This window comes from Zalophus californianus, chromosome 6 (genome assembly GCF_009762305.2).
Source record: "Zalophus californianus isolate mZalCal1 chromosome 6, mZalCal1.pri.v2, whole genome shotgun sequence".
Lineage (NCBI taxonomy): Eukaryota > Metazoa > Chordata > Mammalia > Carnivora > Otariidae > Zalophus > Zalophus californianus.
This window is the reverse complement of record NC_045600.1, coordinates 111,186,288-111,207,982: the sequence shown is the minus strand read 5'-3', so window position 1 is coordinate 111,207,982 and position 21,695 is coordinate 111,186,288. Positions and strand designations below refer to the sequence as shown.

Below are 21,695 nucleotides of genomic sequence, written 5' to 3'. Positions count from 1 at the left end.
ACTAAGTATTTACCCAAAGGATGCAAAAATATTGACTCAAAGGGACACACACACCCTGATGTTTATAGCAGCATTATCTATGATAGCCAAATTATGGAAACAGCCCTAATGTTCATTGACTGATGGATGGATAAAGAGCATGTGGTGTGTCATACACACACACAATGGAATATTACTCAGCCATAAAAAAGAATACAGTCTTACCATTTGCAATACATGGATGGAGCTAGAGAGTATTATGCTAAGTGAAATTCGTCAGGGAAAGACAAATACCATATGACTTCACTCATATGTGGATTTTAAGAAACAAAACAAATGAGTATGGTGGGAAAGAGAGGCAAACCAAGAAACAGACTCTGAGAGAGTCTGTTATAGAGAACAAAAGTGATACTTATTGTAGAGGAGGTGAGAGGAGAGAGGGAACTGCATAGGTGATGAGTATTAAGGAGGGCACTTGTTGTAATGAACACCAGGTGTTAGATATAAGTGATGAATCACTAAATTCTGCATCTGAATTACTATATTACATTGTATGTTAATTGGGATATAAATAAAAACGGGGAAAAATAAATTTTTTTAAAAAATTGAAAATAGTTAACTCTCCATAATGTCTTAAACTGCTCCCTGATGTTGGAGAATTGTGTGTTATCTGTGACATCTTTGGTAGTGGTAGTCCAGCTTTTCCTAGTAACTTGGATTGGAAATCTGAGTATTATGCATGATATTGAAACCTGGATTAGTCAGACTTCAGATCTGCACTTAACCAACATTTGCAGATAATTATAGTTGATATCTTGATTTTAGGAATAATTTATCTCTGAAGTTTTAAACTGAAAAATCATTGAATTAAGTTCTCAGAAAAGGATTACAATTTGACTTTATATCTGGTATTTGCCTGAAGAATTGGGTATAAATTGTTCATAAAGTGTGTGATAAATCCAAACCAATAAAATCCCTATTATGATAGAAAAATATACTGTATTCTTGGAGTAAAGGTTTTTTTGTTATATAAAACCATTAAAAGAAAAGTTGGTAGGTTCATCAGCATAGATATAAAGTATTATTGTATGCTAGAAATGACCATAAGCAAGGCAAAAGGGAAAGACACATCCTAAGAAAATATCTACAACTCATATCACAAGGTCTAATTTTCCCTAAATTAATAAGGAGAAGCTCATATAAATAAATAGGGAAAGACCTCCTTCCTAGTGATAAATGAATGAAGGATTCACCAACCACTGCTCAACGTGTTAACTGCTGGCTCTTCAGAGAGTCCATGAGGTCAAATGTATTTTTATTATAATGCCAAGAAAATATTTGCCTTTTTCACCCTGTTGACTTTTGCATAGATGGTAGAACACCCGTTACAGGTAAAACTACTAAAAGAGAATATGCAAGTGAACATTGCTCTGAAAAAAATTACATGCCGATCATGGGAAAATTTGAAAGTACAGAAAAGTGTAGAGAATAAAGAATATTATTCTACTCAAACTAGTGTTAATAATTTGGTATGTTTGCAGATTAAAAAAAAAAAAAACCCCTACAGTATACAAATTTATGTCCAATTTTTAACACAATATTAGCAGTTTTCCATTTCCATGTTTCTAAAAGCTCTGTATAATCAACTTTAAAAAGTACTTTCTTTGACTTTGTAAGAGAACTGAGCTGTAGGGGTTTCACCTTTTCCTTCATCTTTGTTTAATGCTGATTAGAACTTAGGCCTGAATATCCTGTTTGATTTTCTTTGGCTCTCTTAAATAATTCCTAGCTAACCTGTGGTGAACTACTTAGTTGGCTAGATGATGATATGAATGCTGAACAAAGGCAACTCTTCTATTGAATACTAAGTGTATAGTAGGAATAAGTTTAGATTTTTCCAGCTCCCTGAGGCTTTTATATTACATTATGTTTTACTCATTTATTTTGCTTCATTAGAATAGTCAAAATCAAGATGTCCTGAAATTTATAATGTGATTGTGACCAGTCATAATGGACACTGTGTTGATGATAACTCCAGATCCAGTTCCACGGTGCCATCTTCTTCTGAATCATCCGTTCTTAAATTTGCAGACTGATCTTCTTTTTTGAGGGCCTTTTTCTTAATATAGCCTTTACTTTTTGAACTCAGAACTGAAAGTAGAATAGCAGTCTTGTAGTCCTCTTGATTTTCATCCTGCTCTGTGTTCTAGAATGCATGAATTTGGAAGAGTTAGCCTGAATGCCCTTAGAGCTGCCCTCCACTTTCACCTCACCACCTGGGCTAGATCAGCAGTTTCTGTTTCTGAGACAGCGTATCTTCCTTCTTTCTTCCCAAAATCAACTCAGAAACCTATCAGTTTATTTTCACATGCTATTCAAAAGGTACTGGTATATTTGCATAAATAGCAAACTTTGAAAAGAACCTCTTAAAATATCTTTTTTATTGTGAAATACAACACATATAGAAAAAGCACAGAAGCATACATACATATCTTAATGAATTATAAAGGGACGATCTAAATACCATGTTTAGGTCAAGAAATAGAACATTGCCAGCACCCCCAGAGGTTCTCCTCTTTCTCTTTCCAAACACAGTCCCTTCTCTCTCTCCCGAAGTAAGCAATAACCTGAGTTTTATGTTAATCACTTACACTGTTTTATTTGTTGTATGTATGTATCTCTGAACACTATAGTTTTGTTTCGCCTGTTTTGCGGCTTTATAAAAATGGAATCATGTAACATGTATTGTTTTATTTCTGACTAAAATAAGTATGTGTGTAGGACTTACCCATATTGTTGTGGTTAGTTGTAGCTCGTTGTTAACTATATAGTATCCAGGTATATATGTATACCACAATTTATCCATTCTAGTGTTGAAAGACTTTTGACTTATGTCTTGGGGAATTATGAATAATGCTGCTATGAACATTCTGATACATGTATTTTTGATAGAGACATGCACATATTTTTGTTGATACATAGGAGTGGAATTACTGGGTCACAGATACATGTATCGTCAACATTAATTACATAATAGTAAACTTTTTTCCAACATGGTTGTACTGTACTAGCAGTGTATGAGGGAGGGTTCCCAGTTGTTCTACTACATATGTTGCCAGATTTCTTCATTTTAGCCATTTTAATGGGTGTGTCAGAGTGGTTTAATTTGCTTTTTTATGCTGTGACTCTAATGTGCTTAAGCACCTTTTCATAAGTATACTGGCCATTTGGCTATCCTTTTTCGTGAAGGACCTGTTCACATCCCTTGCCCATTTTTCTCATTGGGTTGTCTGTCTTTGTTTGATTTGTAGGAGTTCTTTATGAATTCTGGTTACTTCTGTTTCAGATTTTTTCTTCCATTCTTAAAAGTATCTTTTTTTTTTTATGTTCAGTTAGCCACTATATAATATATCGTTAGTTTTTGATGTAGTGTTCAATGATTCATTAGTTAGGTATAACACCCAGTGCTCATCATAACCCATGCCCTCCTCAATACCCATCACCCTGTTTTAAAGGTATCTTTTGATTAACAGAGGTTCTTAATTTTAATGTAGTCTAATTTATCAATCTTAACTTGTAGGGTCATGTGTAAGAATTTTTTTTACTACCTGAGGTTATAAAGATCATCTTTACTATCTTTTAAAAAGCTTTATTGTTTTGCCTTTGATATTTAAGTATCCAGTCCACCTGGAGACAGTTTTTGTATGTGATAAAATGAAGGCAGTGATCTTTATCTTTCCACATGGATATCCAGTTTTTTCAGCACCATTTATTTAAAAAATATTCTTGGAGCTCCTGGGTGGCTCAGTTACTTAAGCGTCCGACTCTTGACTTCAGTTCAGGTCATGATCCTCAGGGTCATCAGATCTAGCCCCACACTGGGCTCCGCTCCTGGCCAGGAACCTGCTTAAGATTCTCTCTCTCTCCCACTGCCTCCCCACCCCCACTTGCTTGCTGTCTTGCTCTAAAAAAAATAAATAAAAAATAAAAAGCGTTCTTTCCATACAGCCATGAAGTTCCCCTTTTATTATAAATCAGGAGTCTCTGTGTGCATGGGTCTGTTTCTATGCTCTGTTTTGACCTTGTACCAACAACAGTGTTTTAATTACTATAGCTTTCTAAAATTATCTGCTGGAAGAAGTCATCCTACCTTCTTCTTCAATAGTGTTTTGATTATTCTTGGCTCTTTATGAATCAGCTTCACAAAATTCTCTTGGGATTTTTACTGAGATTCCATTGAATTAGTAGATTGCTTTAGGGAGAATTGAAATTTTTTTTACAATATTGTTCCCATCCATGAACATGATTTCTCTCTCCATATAGACCAGTTCCTCTCAAAAATGTTTTAAAGTTCGGTGTGTAGTGATCTTACACATCTTTAGTTTGAATTATTACTAGGATTTTAATATTTTAATACAATTATAAATGTTATTTAACATTTTTATATCTGTTTCTCATTAAAAACAATTGATTATATTTTTCACCTTGTATCTGGTGACCTTTCTCAATGCACTTATTCTAATAATTCTGTGGTTTCCTTTGGATTTTCTACCTCTACAGTCATATTGTTCATGAATAATGATAACTTCATTTGGTCTTTTACAGTCTTTATGCCTTTTATTTCTTTCTCTTACATCAGCTAGAACCTCCAGTACCATGTAGAAAGGAAGTGCTGATAGGGATCATTCTTGGCATGTTCCCAATCTCAGTGGGAAAGCTTTCAGTCTTCTATCACAAAGTATGATGTTTGCTATGGAATTTTTGTAGATGCTTTTTAAGTATGTTCCCTTTTATTTGTGTTTTTCTAAGAGTTGTTACTATGATTTTATGTTGAATTTTATGAATTGCTGTTACTATATGTATTTTGGTGTTCATGAGACTATTTTATTGGGGCACCTGGGTGGCTCACTCAGTTAAGCATCTGACTTTGGCTCAGGTCTTGATCTTGGGGTCCTGGGATCGAGCCCTGCATCGGGCTCCCTGCTCAGTGGGGAGTCTGCTTCTCCCTCTCCCTTGGCCTGTCTCCCCAACTTGTGCTCTTTCTCTGAAACAAATAAATAAAATCTTTAAAAAAATTGAGACTATTTTATTGACACACACAGTGAATTTCTAATGTTAAACCATCATTTACATATTACTGCAATAAATCAACTTAGTCTTGCAGTAATATCCTTCTTATATATTGCTTGATTAGGTTTATAGTATGTTTTTAGGATTTTTGCACTTGTGGTAATGAGTAAAATTATCCTATAATAGTCCTTTTAATATCCTTGTTATGTTTTGATACCAAGGTAATGCTGGCCTCTGAAAATGAGTTGGGAAAGAGTTCTTTTTTAAAAAACTTTTGTGGAAGAATTTGTCTTCTTGTTTGCTAGTAAAATCATCTGGCCCATAGTTTTCTTTCTGGAAAAGTGTTTTGTTTTTTTTTTTAAGATTTTATTTATTTATTTGAGAGAGAGAATGAGAGAGAGAGAGAGCATGAGAGGGGGGAGGGTCAGAGGGAGAGGCAGGCTCCCCGTTGAGCCGGGAGCCTGATGTGGGACTCGATCCCGGGACTCCAGGATCATGACCTGAGCCGAAGGCAATCACTTAACCAACTGAACCACCCAGGCGCCCTTTCTGGAAAAGTTTTAAATTATAGATTCAATTTATAAGATTTTTCACATTTTTAAATTTCTTCTCTGACAGTATTAATTACTTGGATTTTTGTAGAAATTTCTCCACTTTATATGAACTTCCAGATTTACTGACATAAAGTTGTTCATAGTAGCCTCCTTTTCATGTCTACAAGATTTATAGTAGTGTCCCTTTTTTCATTCCTGCCTTTGGTTATCTGTGAATTCTTATTTTTTCTTCAGTCTTCCAGGGTTTTAAACTTTTTATCAGTCTTTTCAAAAAGTTACATATTAGCTTTGATCCTCTTTTTTCTAATGTTCATTTACTCTTTGTTTCCTTTTTTTCCTTTGGTTTACTTTGTTACTCTTTACCTAGTTTCCTGAAATTGATGCTTATCTCTTTAATTTTTAACCTTTCTTCTTTTCTAATGTATGCATGTAAGGCTATAACTTTAAGGTAGGCAGTGTTAAAGTATATCTCACATATTTTGATACTGTTCAAAATAAGTTCTAATTTCCATTGTGACTTCTTCTTTGTCCATGGATATTTTAAGGTCTGTTTCTTAATTTCTCAATTTATAGGGATTTTTAGTTTTCTCTTTGTGATGACACTATCAGGAAACTTATTTTAAATTACTTTAAAGGTCAGATAAATTTTTTTAACCCCTTGGAAATATATTTTCTTGCTGTATGTGCTTGAAAATAAAGAATATTCTGAAGTTGTTAGATACTGAATTCTCTATATGTCTGTAATATCACTTATGTTTATCAGGTTGTTCCGTTCTGTAGCTTTACTGGTTTGTGTGTACACATTTGTTTTTTTTCTGTGCTAGTTATAGCTTTGTCTGTTTCTTTGAGTATTCTGTCAGTATGTTACTTTAAGTTTTCAGGAGGCGTTTCTTGGGCACTTCCAAGTTTGGAAGTCTTCTATCTTCTTCATAATTTGAGCTTTTGTCAAATATCCCTCTTCATCACGGGTAACACTTCTTACCTTAAAGTTTACTTTGTCTAGAATTTATATAGCTACACCAGTTTTCTTTTGATTAGACATGCTATGTCTTTTATTCCCATCTTTTTACTTTCAGCTTTCTGAATTCTTTTTTTTTTTTTTTTTTTAAGATTTTATTTCCTTATTTGACAGTGACACAGCGAGAGAGGGAACACAAGCAGGGGGAGTGGGAGAGGGAGAAGCAGGCCTCCCACTGAGCCCAGAGCCTGATGCAGGACTCGATCTCAGGACCCTGGGATCACGACCCGAGCCAAAGGCAGATGCTTAACGACTGAGCCACCCCAGGCGCCCAGTTTTCTGAATTCTTATGTTTTATATGTGTCCCTTATAAACTTCATATACTTGGGTTTTCTTTACTAAGACAGTCTGACAATCTTCAGATTTTAACTAGAGCATTTAATCTATTTACATTTAATGTAACCTTTGGTATATTGGGATTTAAATCTATTTTATTTTGAGCTTTTTGTTATTCCTACCTGATACATGTTCCTTTATTGCCTTTTTTGGGTTTGTTGTTTTTGTTTTGTTTTGTTTGCTTTTTTCTTTGGTTCCTTTTTATTCCATTTTTTCTTTTGTTAGTTTCAAGTTTTACATTTTTCCTCTTTTTTTTAATAGTTAACCTAAAGATTACACATAAATCTATGACTATCAAAATCTATTAATTTGTGCTTTTATCTTAGATGATGTAAGGACTTTCACATGCTTCAGCTATTATATTATTATATATGGTATAGTAGCTGTTGTTATTTTTAATTATCTATATACTTTAAATCCAAAACATTCTTTTTTTAAAATTTTTTATTGTTATGTTAATCACCATACATTACATCATTAGTTTTTGATGTAGTGTTTCATGAGCAAAACATTATTCTTATGTTTTATGTAATCAATATTCATTCAAAATTACTTTTGTTTTCCTTGCTCTTCATTTATCACCCTGACTTCTCTTCATTTTTTATATGTCCTTTAGTGCAGTTGTATTGGTGACACATTGTCTTTGTCTAAAAATGTCTTTATTTCAACTTCATTCTTTTTTTCAACTTCATTCTTTTTTTTTTTTTAAAGATTCCATTTATTTATTTGAGAGAGAGAGAATGAGAGATAGAGAGCACGAGAGGGAGGAGGGTCAGAGGGAGAAGCAGACTCCCCGCCGAGCAGGGAGCCCGATGTGGGACTCGATCCTGGGACTCCAGGATCATGACCTGAGCCAAAGGCAGTTGCTTAACCAACTGAGCCACCCAGGCGCCCCTCAACTTCATTCTTGAAAGTGGTTTTGCTGTGTGTAGATTTCTAGATTGGTAGTTTCTTTCCTTTCATCACTGTAAAAATACTGTCTAGGGCGCCTGGGTGGCTCAGATGGTTGGGTGTCTGCCTTCGGCTCGGGTCGTGATCCCAGGGTCCTGGGATCGAGTCCTGCATCGGGCTCCCTGCTCGGCGGGGAGCCCGCTTTTCCCTCTGCCTCTCTGTCTCGCTCTTTCTCTCATGAATAAATAAATAAAAAAATCTTTAAAAAAAATACTGTCTGTTGTGTTTTGCTTTCCACTATTTCTGTTGAAAAGTAACCTTTGAACCTAATAATTTCTTTTTGTTGCACGTGTATATATAGTTTTCCGTTTCGTAACTCAGTTAAAATTTTTTTGGAGTATAGTTAACACAAAATGTTATATTAGTTTCAGGTGTTCAACAAATATATGTTATGCCTGTGCTTACCACAGGTGTATGCAGTGCTATTACAGGTAGTTATAGTACCACTGACTAGATTCCCTGTGCTGTACCTTCCATCCCCATGACTTACACATTCCATAACTGGAAGCCTGGATCTCCTGCTTCCCTTAACTCATCTCTCTGCCCCCTTCCCTCTGGCAGCCATCAGTTTGTTCTCTACATTTATAGATCTGATTCTGCTTTTCGTTTATTCATTTGCTTTGTTTTTTAGGTTCCACATATAAGTGAAATCTTGAATTTGTCTTTATCTGACTTTTTCCCTCTGGTTCCACCCATGTTGCCACAAATGGCAAGATCTCATCCTTTTTTATGACTGAATAATATTCCATTACTTCTTTATCCATTTATCAATCAGTGGACACTTGGGCTGCTTACATAATTTGGCTGTTGTAAATTAATGCTGCAATAAACATGGGGGTGCATATATCTTTTCAAATTAGTGTTTTCATTTTCTTTGAGTGAATATCCAGTAGTGGAATTACTGGATCATATGGTTGTCCTACCTTTTTTTCTTAAAGATTTATTTATTTATTTTGAGAGAGTGAGAATGAGAGAGAGAGAGAGAGAGAGCACATGAGAGGGGGGAGGGCCAGAGGGAGAAGCAGGTTCCTTGCTGAGCAGGGAGCCTGATGCGGGACTCGATCCCGGGACTCCAGGATCATGACCTGAGCCGAAGGCAGTCGCTTAACCAACTGAGCCACCCAGGCGCCTGGTTGTCCTACTTTTAGGTTTTTGAGGAACCTCCCTACTGTTTGTTTTTTTTTTTAAGATTTTTATTTATTTATTTGAGAGAGCGAGAATGAGAGAGAGAGAGCACATGAGAGGGGGGAGGGTCGGAGGGAGAAGCAGACTCCCTGCTGAGCGGGGAGCCTGATGTGGGACTCAATCCCGGGACTCGAGGATCATGACCTGAGCCAAAGGCAGTCGCTTAACCGACTGAGCCACCCAGGCGCCCTCCCTGTTTTCTAAAGTGGCTGTACCAATTTATGTTCCCACCATTGGTGTAAGAAAGTTCCTTTTTCTCCATAACCTTGCCAATATTTGTTATTTCTTGTCTTTCTGATTCTAGCCATTCTGACAGATGCAAGATGATATCTCATTGTAGTTTTGATTTGCATTTCCCTGATGATGAGTGATGTTGAGCATCTTTTCACATGTCTGTAGGCTATCTGTATGTCTTCTTTGGAAAAATGTCCATTCAGGTCCTCTGCCCATTTTTAAATTGGATTATTTGTAGTTTTTTTGGTTTTGAGTTGTGTAAGTTCCTTATATACTTTGGATATTAACCCCTTATTGGATATATAATTTGAAAATATCTTCTCACATTCAGTAGGTTGCCTTTTTGTTTTGTTGCTGGCTTCCTTTACTGTGCAAAGGCTTTTTATTTTGATGTAGTTCTAGTGTTTATTTTTGCTTTTGTTTCCCTTACCTTAGGAGACATATCTAGAAAAATGTTACTGTGCTGATGTCAGAGAAATTATTGCCTATGTTCTCTTCTAGGAGTTTTATAATTTATGAAATTATTGCCTATGTTCTCTTCTAGGAGTTTTATGAGTTGCCTATGTTCTCTTCTAGGAGTTTTATGATTTAGGTTTTTAATCCATTTTGAGTTTATTTTTGTGTCTGGTGTGAGAAAGTGGTCCAGTTCATTCTTTTGCATGTAACTGTCCAGTTATCCCAGCACTGTTTGTTGAAGAGACAGGCTTTTCCCTGTTGTATATTTTTGCTTCCTTTGTTGTAAATTAATTGACCATATGAGCAAGGGTCTGTTTCTGGACTCTGTTATGTTCCATTAATCTATGTGTCTGTTTTTGTGCAAGTACCATACTGTTTTTTATTACTACAGCTTTGTAGTATCTTGAAATCTGGAATTGTGATACGTCCAGTTTTGTTCTTCTTTCTCTAGATAGCTTTGGCTAATCAGGGTCTTTTATGATTCCCTAGGAATTTTAGTATTTGTTTTAGTTCTGTGAAAAATGCTATTGCTATTTTGAGAGATTGCATTGAATCTGTAGATTACTTTGGGTGGTATGGACATTTAGCAATATTAATTCTTCCAATCCATGAGCATGGAATGTATTTTCCACTTGTTTGTGTCATCTTCAGTTTCTTTCATCACTGTTATGTAGTTTTTAGAGTAAAGGTCTTTCACCTCTTTGATTGTTTATTCCCAGGGACTTTATTCTTTTAGGTGCTATTGAAAATGGAATTGTTTTCTTAATTTCTCTTTCTGCTACTTCATTATTAGTATATAGAAATTTAACTGATTTCTGAATATTAACTTTGTGTCCTTGTTGCAGGTATACTTTTTTTCTGACTCTTGATTTCAGCTCAGGTCATGATCTCTCAGGGTTGTGAGATCAATCCCTGTATCAGGCTCCGTGCTCATCATGGAGTCGGCTTGTCCCTCTCGCTCTGCTCCTCCCCACCCTGCTCACCCTCTCACGCTCTCTGTCTGTCATAAATAAATCTTAAGATTATCTCTTGTCTTTAATTTTTAGCAATTGGTCTATGTATGGACTTCTTTTTATTTATCTTCCTTAGCGTTTGAAGGCTTTCTTCGGTCAGTAGGTTGATATATTTAATTGGTTTTGAAAAATGCTCTGTCATTATCTCCTCAGTATTCTACAGGATCTCTCGCCTCTTCTGGTATTCTTTTTACATATGGCAGATCTTTTTATTGTGTTCTCTCTAACTTTTTACCTTCTTTTCTGAAATTTTTCAGGAAAAATTTTGTTTTCTCTGCTTGATTCTTTGTATTTTCTTCTGACTTAACTTCCAGTATTTCAAATCTTTCTATCTCCTTCAGCATGGTTATTTTAAGTCTGTCTGATAGCCACAATATCTGGAGTCACTGAGGGTTTCTGGGTTTTGTTGTTTTCACTAGTTTTCATTTACATTGTCTTGTCTCTTTTTGTGCTTGGTTACCTTTGATTATGTGTCATATATAGTATTTGAAAAACTATTTGTAAAAGTATTTGGAAGCCTGAGAGGATATGATTTTACTCTAAGGCGTCTTTTCATTGTTTCTGTCAGGTTCTAGGGCACTAGCAATCTGGAGTTACTTTAATCCAGTTTTAGGAATTACAGTTTTCTGGACCTTTCAAATGACTCGAAGCTAGGCTACAGCGTCCACAAGGACGTTTGTTTCAGTTTACTCTTATGTTTAGGATGCAAACCTTGGGGATCCCTGTGTCAGGCATGGAGGTTTTACCAGCAGTCCATACCCTTGTGTGTTTTATTTCTACCCCAGGGATTGGCAAACTTTTTCTGTAAAGGACCAGAGAGCAAGTACTTTAGGCTTTGTGTACCATACAGTCTTCGATGCAACAATCAATGCTGCCATTGTTCTTTGGAAGAGCCTAGACAATGTGTGAATTAATGAGCATGAATCTATTTCAGTAAAGGTTTATTTACAAAATCAGGCACAAGGCCAGATTTGGCGCAGGGCCATAGTTTGCTAACCCCTGCTGTAGTCTGTCAGAAGCTCTGCTCAGATTCTCAGCCATCTCTTCTTAAATTTAGATTAGCCGTGAATGCTGAACTAGCCTCTCTTTGGTTTGCCTTGTTAACTAGCTCTCTGGTGCCTTCAGGAATATTTTATGTTTGGTCCAATTGCTCTCAGCAGGAGGTTTAATCTGAAATACCTAGTCTGGTATTATCAGAAGCTAAAGTCACATACAAGGTAACCAAATTAAAAGCAATGAGATTTTTTTCCCCCTCTGATCTCAAGAAGGAAATTCCTTAAGGTGATCTCAGAATCTCTCTCACTAGCATCTTGTGATATATAAATGACTTTTTTTTTTTTTTATGAAACTGACTTTTCAGGACGTGTTTCTTTAGTCTTCCTAGAGAGATTGTGCATTCCAAGTGTTGTCCGTCAGAACTTTGTAGGATGATGGAAATGTTCTCTATCTTGCACTGTTCAGTATGGTAGCCACTAGCTAGCTACCTGTGGCTATTGAGCACTTGAAATATGACTAGTATGAATACAGAACTAAAATTTTACTTTTATTTAATTTTAACTAATTTAAATTTAAATAGCCATGTGTGGATACTTAATTTGGAGTGGACAAAGCTTAGATTAAATGAAGAATCTCCTCTCAGTGCATGTGTTCCTACAGTCCCACCCACCAAAGTATCCGTTTTCTAGTGCTCTTGCAAGAAATAGTTAATCTAAATGTGTTTGATGGACAGTATCTTGTAAATGTCTGAGGCCTTGCCAAAAGTTACCATTTATTCCTACCATTCACCTGGTGTGATGGAAGTACACTTGCTATCCTGAATGGGCCACATAACAACTAATGCAGTCACTCACTTTACTTGCTAACACATATTTTTCTTTGCAGGGAAAGGGGCGACTTCGTCGAGGAAACTATCCAAGTCCATCCTCTCCTGTTGTAGTTCGGTTGCCCTCCATGTCTGACGTCCCAGAAGAGACCTTGACTAGTGAAGCAGCTGTGGAGACTGACATCACAGAACAACAGCAAGCAGCTATGCAGCAAGAGGAGAGAGTACTGACTGAGCAGATTGAGAACCTACAGAAAGAGAAGTGAGTTTCCAGGAGGAAAGGGAGCGACTAGTTATTACCTGCTTTCATTTTCTTCATTCTCTGCTCTCTTGATTTTTCCTTATTTATTAAATATCCCCTATGTGTCAAGCACTGTATCAGGTAATACAGGGGATGCAAAGATGACAAAGACATGTTGCCTGGACTCGGGTAAGAGAGTGAAGAGTTGTCACCTTAGCGAAGGAAGCTCCATGAGCAGGGAGACCTGAAGCTTCTTCAGTGACAGTGCTGGAGAAGGCTGGCTGGGATAAGGTGTGTCAGTCTTAGCCTGGATTCCTAACAGGTCTGAGATCAGTTACAATGAACAGATTGGTCTTTAAAAGGAGGAGTGAGGATTCCTAGGCTAAGACAGAGTCCCTTTCAAGAATGGGTATTATTCAGAACTCCCTGAAGTGGGACACCTGGGTAACTCAGTCAGTTAAGCATCTGCCTTCAGCTCAGGTCATGATCCCAGGGTCCTGGGATCGAGTCCTGCATTGGGCTCCTTGCTGGGCGGGGAGCCTGCTTCTCCCTCTGCCTGCTGCCCTCCCTGCTTGTGCTCACTCTCGCTCTCTGACAAATAAATAAATAAAATCTTAAAAAAAGAAGAACTCCCTAAAGAAGGCTATTATCTGAAGATCAGTATAGCCATGGGGCCACCAACTGGATGGTCAGGGTAAGGCAGCAACTCTAGTGGGTGCTGGGATACTAGGTAGGGAAATTGGTTGCAATTTAGGAGAGAGATAGTCAACTCTGTGCCCTCTACCATCACTGAAGCAAGGGTAGGTAACAATAACACTATATCTTGGGGATAATACGGACACGCTATGGTTCTTTTTGAGGGTACTGTGTACCAGTTCTTATTGACAATAAAGACCCTTTAAAGTTTTAAGGGGATTTTTGTTTCTGAGTTCCAGGATCCGAGGTCTGAGAGCTTGATGCATTAGGGGACATATGAGTCTGTTAAAGTAACTTTTTGCGTGTCAGGATTGATTCTAGAATTTTGGTAAGCTAAAAAAGCAGCTGAGGCTCAGCTCTGCAGAACATGATTAGGCAGAAGTGGTGCACGTTGACCAGGGGCTAGCTATCTGATTTGAAAAGAGGACCTCACTCAGCTTTGATGAAAATGGTATTGGAGGTATAGAAGGATGAATAGTTTGAGCTAGGTAGAGTGGAAGCAAAGCTAAGAGGCTCTGAAAGAGGAGATTTGGTAAGGAGGTTGTGGACGGTTTGGGACTTAGAGCTGGTATATTTCCAGGTAGTGACAAACTCTGAGATCTGCCCATTGGAGAAGGTTGCCCACATAACATGAAGGAAAGGTTGTTAGAAGTAGCAGACACAAGGACACTTCGGTGTGAAAATACTGAAGTGAGCTTTTACAAAGATGTTTATTGACAGACCAGGGTGACATCAGGTAGTAGCAAGAAAGCAAGATTAGGAACCAAGTACCAAAACTTGAGAGAACAAGGGGGCACAACTGAGAGGTAGGTGGGTGCCTGATGAAGAGGAGTAGAGAGTGTGAGTGGAGGTGGCATAAGAGGCAAAGGACAAAAAGATCAGTGATGTTTTACTTCATCAGAGGTCTCTCTGTGGTTAAGGTAAAGGATATCATCTTGTAGCCAGTTAATGCCAGTTCATGGAAGATAGTTAAAGAGCTGGAAGGAATCTTAGAGATTATCTCATGTCATCTCTTTGTTTTGTGGATGAGGAAGCTGAGGTCCAGGGAGACGAAAGTAGTTTCCCAATGCATTATGTATGAGTTTAGAGTGAGTTTAGAACCCTGATCTCCTGGTTATCAGCCCAGAGTTCATCTTACCAAAATACCTTACAGCGGCAGCATCTTTTCCCACTTCACTTTTTGCTCTATTATAGGTCCCAGGCTTTGTGTTTGTAGCCTTCATCATCTGGGGCTTACCAGTCTTCATGACCACCTTGGATGGGAACAGTAGGAAATGTGACTATTTTGCTACTTAAATTTCTTTCATCATAGGTCTTTTTTTCCTGTTGTCTTCCTTCCTCTTCTTATCAAACACTAGTGTATTTCTTGTTTATATCCTACAGGGAGGAGCTAACGTTTGAGATGCTTGTACTGGAACCCCGTGCTTCTGATGATGAAACGCTTGAGTCTGAGGCCTCCATTGGGACTGCTGATAGCTCAGAAAATTTGAATATTGAGTCTGAAGGTGCCATCTCTGAGAAATCAGGTAAATGAACATATTAGATCAGAGACTCCAGATTTGTTTTGCAAGGGAGGAATAAGGATTCCCAAGCTAAGACAAAATCCCTTTCAAGAATGCCTGATCTTATGTGAGAAGGTGACAAAGTCCTAAGGAGTTCAAATATACTGATCTTTGTGAAGCTTCCATTACATATTGTTCATCAAACCAAACATTTAATGTAATGGAGTTTTTTTGTCAATTTAATGTTTTCTCTTCTGTTTACCACAGAGAAAACCCAATAATCACAACACATGTTGTCTTACTGACCCATGATCCATGTTCTAAGGGTGGTTAGTAGGAGTTGTGCCCTGCTGAGAGATGGGCTTATACCAAAGGAGATATTTAACTACCTGGCATGGCTCAGGGAGACTTAGAATTACTACATATCCTGGCAGTATTTTAAATGACAGTGACGGTTGTAGACCTCTCCTAATGGTGTAGTCAAACTCCAGACTTCTTGGGGTTGATTCTTAAATGATACGTGTAGAAATGGATAACTTCTCAGGTTATGACTGTGGACAAAGTAGGTCAGCCTGGACCCTTCAGACCTCAGCCCACCCACCACACGGAAGTGGTGAAACCTATTCTTTTGGGATGATTTGCTTTAGAGGAAATTGTCACTTAGAGCTTTGATTTCTCCTTTTGCTTTAGAGAGAAGCTTAGCCCTGAGCTCCCTGAAGGCGTCTGGCAAACCTGAACCTTCAAGCAAGCTACGAAAGCAGCTAAAAAAGCAGCAAGGCTCTTTGGATTCGGTGGACTCTTCAGCCTCTCCTTTATGTTCGTCTAACACTGCATCTTCTCATGGGACCAGAAAACGATTTCAGATTTATTCTAAATCTCCATTCTACCGAGCTGCCTCAGCTGGGGAGGCCCTGGGAATGGAAGGGCCATTGGGCCAGACCAAATCCCTGGAAGACAGGCCTCAGTTCATCAGCAGAGGAACCTTCAACCCTGAAAAGGGCAAACAAAAATTAAAGAATGTGAAAAACTCACCTCAGAAAACCAAAGAGACCCCAGAGGGGACAGTTGTGTCTGGCCGCAGGAAAACTGCAGACCCAGACTCCAGCTCCACCCAACAGCTAGCTCTCTTTGGAAACAATGAGTTTATGGTCTGAACTGGCAGCTGGGTGCCCCTTCATGGCTACAGAGTGGTAAACGCATCTCATCTTCGGGGCCTCTTCTCATCCCCTTGTCTACAGGAGTCCATCCTAACTGTGGTCCTGCCTCTTGCCCACGCATACAACTGAGGACTTGGGTGCTAATTTCCTGGGCCTCCGGCAGAAGCAGAAAGGCCTCTTTGAAGCCTGCTGGGGATGGTGCCGGCTGTGCCTTGGCTGCTGTATTTGCCTGGAGAGTTCACTAAGTGGAGCCGCCTGGGGCCAGAGGATTTGGGTCAGGTTGGCGGTCTTCCTACTTGCCTCTCCTCCACTCACTTTTCCTTCCCAGAGGTGGGTGTTGAACTGGCGGGGGGACATGGTGGGCCTGAGGGAACCACTGATTTTTGACATTTGAAGAAAACATATAAATCTTTCTTAACCGTGAAAGCAAAAGCCTTTGGGTTTATTTTGGGATAGTTAGGAGCTGGGGTAGAATATAATTTTTTTCCAAGGATTTGTAAACAAAAAGCCTAAGCCCTCTATTTTAAGATTTTTGAGAAATACTCCATGTTATATTCTGGGGAAAGTAAAAAAGTAATTGTTTCCATGAAGCCATCAGAGCATGTCTCAGACATCTGGTTACATGATGAAGAAGAGAGTACGTGTTTTGTTTTTTGATGATGTTCAGTGTCATAATAATGCTGGTTTCATTCCTGGTTAGTTCCTGCCAAATATATTGCATGGGCTGAAGTTTCACTTGCCCTGCTGTTCTCATACTTCCTGGTCCTAGGATTAGGTTCCTCTAATTTTTTTTTTAAGTGTCTCAGAGACATGGTGATCCCTAAACATGAGGGTCTCATCCTAATCCACCCAGGCTTTCTTCTTTGTATAGATTAAACTGAAGATCGCATATGAACCTGTTCATCTTCCACCACAAATTCAGACAAGTAATGTGACCATCTAATCACTTCTCCCAAAACATTCATACACAACACTGCATGAATAAGTGTTAACAGAAAGCTGCCAAAAAAATAAAAAGGTTTTTAATATAACCATCTAACTATTATTTTCTTTTCCTCAGACCATCAGTATTAAATAGATGAAAAAATAAATCAAGGACTACTTGAAGCAGTTTTTGTTAATATTCTGGTTACTGAAGTTTATTGTAAATATATATGTATAGTATGCATATTTCTTTTTAACCTTATGCTTCCCTCCTCCTCCTTGTGGAATTTCTTTCCACAGATTAGGGGCCATTGGATAGGGGTGAGAGCCACTGTCCCTAGGTTGAGGGAAAAATCAGACCATCTTTTTCACCACTGGGTGTCTCCATACACCTGAGCTATAATAGCATTTTAAGCTTCTTAGCATTTGTGGGATTAGAAATCTGTTTTTGCTATTTATAATATATGGAAAATGAAACATGATACTCTTTCTTGAGATAAGTATGTGAAAGTGTTTATTTTTAAAGTTACTAAATGCATCTTGTCTAACTACCACGTGCACTGTTCTGAAAAAGAGCCTTTACCATCTGTAACCCGAATTTTGGTTATTCTTTCTTTTCATACTTCTTCCATTTGAAGTTGTAGAAATATTAAAACTTTTGTTAAGGCAGATTCTCTCCTGTTACACAACACTGAACCTCACGTCACTGCCTCGGTGGTTATTGTCAAGCCCCAGAGGTCAGGCTTAGAACAACATTCTGAGTGGCAGCTAATGGTAGCAGGAGTCTTACCTCTTCCTGGTTTGGTTTCAGAAATGAGCTAGGGATAGGAATCTTTTTAAATCTCCAGAATGATGATGGTTGTGAGTAAGTGTTAGATTTTATGTCCCGCAAACACCTGCCACCTTGTTCATGCTGAGGAGTAATAAATGTAAAGCCTTTTGAAAATTGGAACTTCGGAGAATCTCCTAGAGGAAAACCCAACCCCTCAGCATGGTCGGGTCCAAGTAGGACTTCTGGGGCCCCTTGGGACTTCTGGGGCCCCGGGGCCCCAAGCGGGGCTGTGCAGGCTGTTTCAGTATTCCTGGGGAAGTAGTGTCCTGCTAGGCATTGACTGCTACTCTCTACTTGCTCCAGAACATTGGTTAAATACCGTACGAAAAAGAGAGGACCCTTGTTGGATAATTTCCTTTGGCCCCGAGGAGCGGCCTGGAGAACACATCTTGGTATATGTTCTCCCTTCTAAATTTTTTCAGATTTTGTTTGTTCGTTTGCAAAATAAGTTTTTGGCAGTTGAAAAAAAATATATATAGGTCACTTTATAGGAACTAGGCGATGGATGTTAAGAGACTTTATATTTCTCAGGGACCTGAAACCTGAATTTGGATAAAATTAAATAAAAAATACTTGTTTTTTGGTTGCTAGATTTGTGGATTTCTAGTCATTTAACAAACTGCCAGAAAGGGGGGGGTGGGGGTTGGGGAGAGATCCACACAATCGTAAGAATGGAGAGCAAGTGTGGGACCCTCCCTCTGAAGGAAAGAAAGCTTTTCTTCTCATAGGATAACAAGTACTGTTGGCCTGATAAAGAGATGAAGCCATAACTCTTAGAAACTGTCAGAACCAAGTGCTGTATCTCCTTCCATCCGGTCTTAACTGATCCTCTCCGTGGTTAAAGTTATGTTACCACAAAGTGATGCTGTGTTATAATCACTTATAACAAAGGTGTTTAACCTTCATATGTGTCACAGTTGTGCCACCCATCGCTTCTCCTTTGCTTTTCTTTGATCTCAGATGCCACAGACAAAACCCCGTGTGGCCGCAATGTGCAGCCCCACATTTGGAGCCCATACTCCAAAATACAGAGGAATTCTGTTCATATCACACATTCCCAGCCCCAACCAAAGCCTGGATTTTCACTTCTCCACATTAAAGCCAACTGTCCCTTATAGTGGAAAATGTAGTAGAAGCAGAGTAGTATAATTTTAAGGTTACATTGTGTATCATTAAGTGAAGCAAATTTGTTTAACAGCAAGAATCAGGGAGGTGACATACTTAGTTTGTAATGCACTTCCTGCCATTTTAATTCCTTTGCCACTCTAGGCTTCTGGAAATACAAAGGGAGATACAGAGTTCCCAGTATGGGCCTTGAAGAGACAGAGGGACCCGAAGTCAGGGGATGGGATACCAGAGCCCCTACCTTCTCATGCTTTGGAAACCAGCTGCAGCTCTTACCCTGCTGCTGGGAGGTTAGTGGAGACTTCTGTGTTCCTTGACAGTAGGGTTGTTTTCACTGTCAAAGACAGAGAAGAAAGGGGGTCCTAGAAGCATGCTGAAAAGAGGAGGTCCAGCAAGGTTCTGCATGTCCACTTCAGTGACTGTGGGCCATGGTTTTCCTTTTTTTTTTTTTTTTTTTTTTTAACTATAACGAATGTGTACCTTTCACAAGCACTTTGGTAAACTAGAGGAGAAATTCTCAGGATGTGTTCAAAGCTAAGAGAGTTTTAATTTTAAAAAGAAATCTAGTCCAGATGGCTTTCCTCATCCTCCTCTCCTCTTTTTTCTCCCTTGGTGGGGGAGCTAGGCATGGGGCATGCATCATTCTGTGTTGACAAATGCGTCATGCCTATCCATAATTTTGTGACAGTTCCCCAGCACTGTCCCCCAGTGGCACCATGCTAGCCTTGGTAGTAAAAGTCCTTGGTATCTGAGGGCATCCTCAGTCTTTCTGTGCCCCTCACTTACTTTTAACCACTTTTCTCTGGAAACACTCCCACATTTGATTTGGTGTTAAAAGGTAACAGCAAAATGATGATTGTGGAGATGGATCTATTAGGTCTTGTTGGTCTCTTGGTTAAAACTGTTCTTCAAAAAAGCCACACGAACGGGCCTAATCACCTTGCTATTCATTTATAATTAACACCTATTTATCAGCCCTCTTAGGTCACATTAAAAGTTGCACCTTTTGAACCAAGTAATTGTATTTACTAGGGGAAAGGTGTGGATTACAGATTAGTATTATATTATTTTAATGGATTTAAAGTAATTTATAAGTATGCTGAGTGTAAATTTTTTAAAAGACTATGTATTGTAAAAGGACGTATCCTGTGAAATATATCATTTTACTGTTTAACAGAATAATTCTATAAAAAGAATGATTTATCTCACCCACGGAACTGATTACATTCCTGATGCAATCAACAGGCACTTTGTAATTTCCTTTTGGGTTGGTTTTTTTTGGATCGGGAGGAGCAAGACATCATCTGTATAAAGTGCAGTTTGTGTCGCTCAGAATATGCACTGTATAGCTACACAAAAGCAGCTTGATGAACAGATCACTCCATGGCTCATTAAAGAACAAAGCTTCCAGAAGCAGCAATACGTGTGGTTTGTTTTCTGACCATCCTGGCTCCCACCCCAGCTCACTCCAGTCCCACTCCAAGAAACAGCAATGATTTTGGTTTGTTAAGCTGATCTTTGTTTAAGGAAAGGACTGAGCCCCAAAGTAACAAAGTGCAGAAGCAGTAATTATTGGAACTCTGCGGAATTCAAGTGAAGGTGAGATTCAAGATAATCTTTTTCTGTAAGAGATGCTAGCTGCTTCCTGTAAAGACTTCCTTTAATCAGCCTAGAGCTAGGTGGACAGTGAAGACGGTAAGTCTACAGTTAGCATCCTCACCAAAAAGACTATGAAGAAGTAGCAACATCTGCTAGTAGGGGCCCAGGAATTCATGCCTAGGTTGTCATTTTTGTTCTGCCACTATGCTGTGTGACTTTGAGAAAGTCATGAGCCCTTTCTGGGTGTCAGTTTTCCCATCTGGAGATGAGTTCTCTTCCTCAGGTTTACTTCTCTCTAACTCCTACGGACTCTCAGGTCTCAGTGTAAAAGGCAGTTTACTGGAAATTTCCTCTTCCCCCTTGAACTGGGTTAGATGTCTCTTGTTCTCAACAGTGCCCAGTATGTGTGGCATCAAAAAACTGAGGGGCGCCTGGGTGACTTGGTTGAGCATCTGCCTCTGGCTCAGGTCATGATCCCAGGGTCCTGGGATGGAGCCCCATGGCTGGCTCTCAGGAGCCTCCTTCTTCCTCTCCCTCTGTGTGCCACTCCCCCTGCTTGTGCTCTCTCTCTCTCTCTCTCTCTCTCTCTCTCCTCTCTCTCTCTGTCAATAAATAAACCAACTGTTTGATGTAAGCTTCCCAAGGCAAGAAATGTACTTATCTTCCTGACTCTTAGATCCCCAGCACCTAATAAAAGGTGCCCTTGCTTAAATATTGGACAAGCAGGTTGAATGAGATCAGGGGTTCCCAAATGCCAAACTAGGTCTAAGGTGAAATGGAAATTTATTCAGTTTTTAAAATCCTGAGATCATTTTCCCATTTCTTTTTGCATTGTTTACATTTTTCCATCAAATTTACATCAAAATGAAAAGGATAGTGAATTGTTTCTTAAAGTTTCTTTAATTGGCCAAGTGAAACCTAGAAATGCCATTTTGAAAATGTACCCCTGTGGTAACTAAATCTACAACAAACCTTCCCAATGCTTCTTGCCATCTTTGGGT

General features: G+C 38.6%; 1 protein-coding gene across 11 annotated transcripts in view; it reads left to right on the top strand.

The window, feature by feature from the left end:
• Positions 1 to 20,508, top strand: part of MYO9A (myosin IXA) — a 347,057-nt gene extending 326,549 nt beyond the window's left edge. For 10 of the 11 annotated variants that reach the window (XM_027572329.1, XM_027572328.1, XM_027572332.1 and 7 more), the window contains 3 exons: positions 12,678 to 12,880; positions 14,939 to 15,081; positions 15,748 to 16,211. In XM_027572329.1, coding sequence (XP_027428130.1) covers positions 12,678 to 12,880; positions 14,939 to 15,081; positions 15,748 to 16,211 — 810 coding nt within the window. Of the gene's footprint in view, positions 1 to 12,677; positions 12,881 to 14,938; positions 15,082 to 15,747 lie in introns of all 11 variants that reach the window. The other variant, XM_027572325.2, reaches the window with a different exon arrangement.
• The last annotated feature ends 1,187 nt before the right edge of the window (positions 20,509 to 21,695 follow it).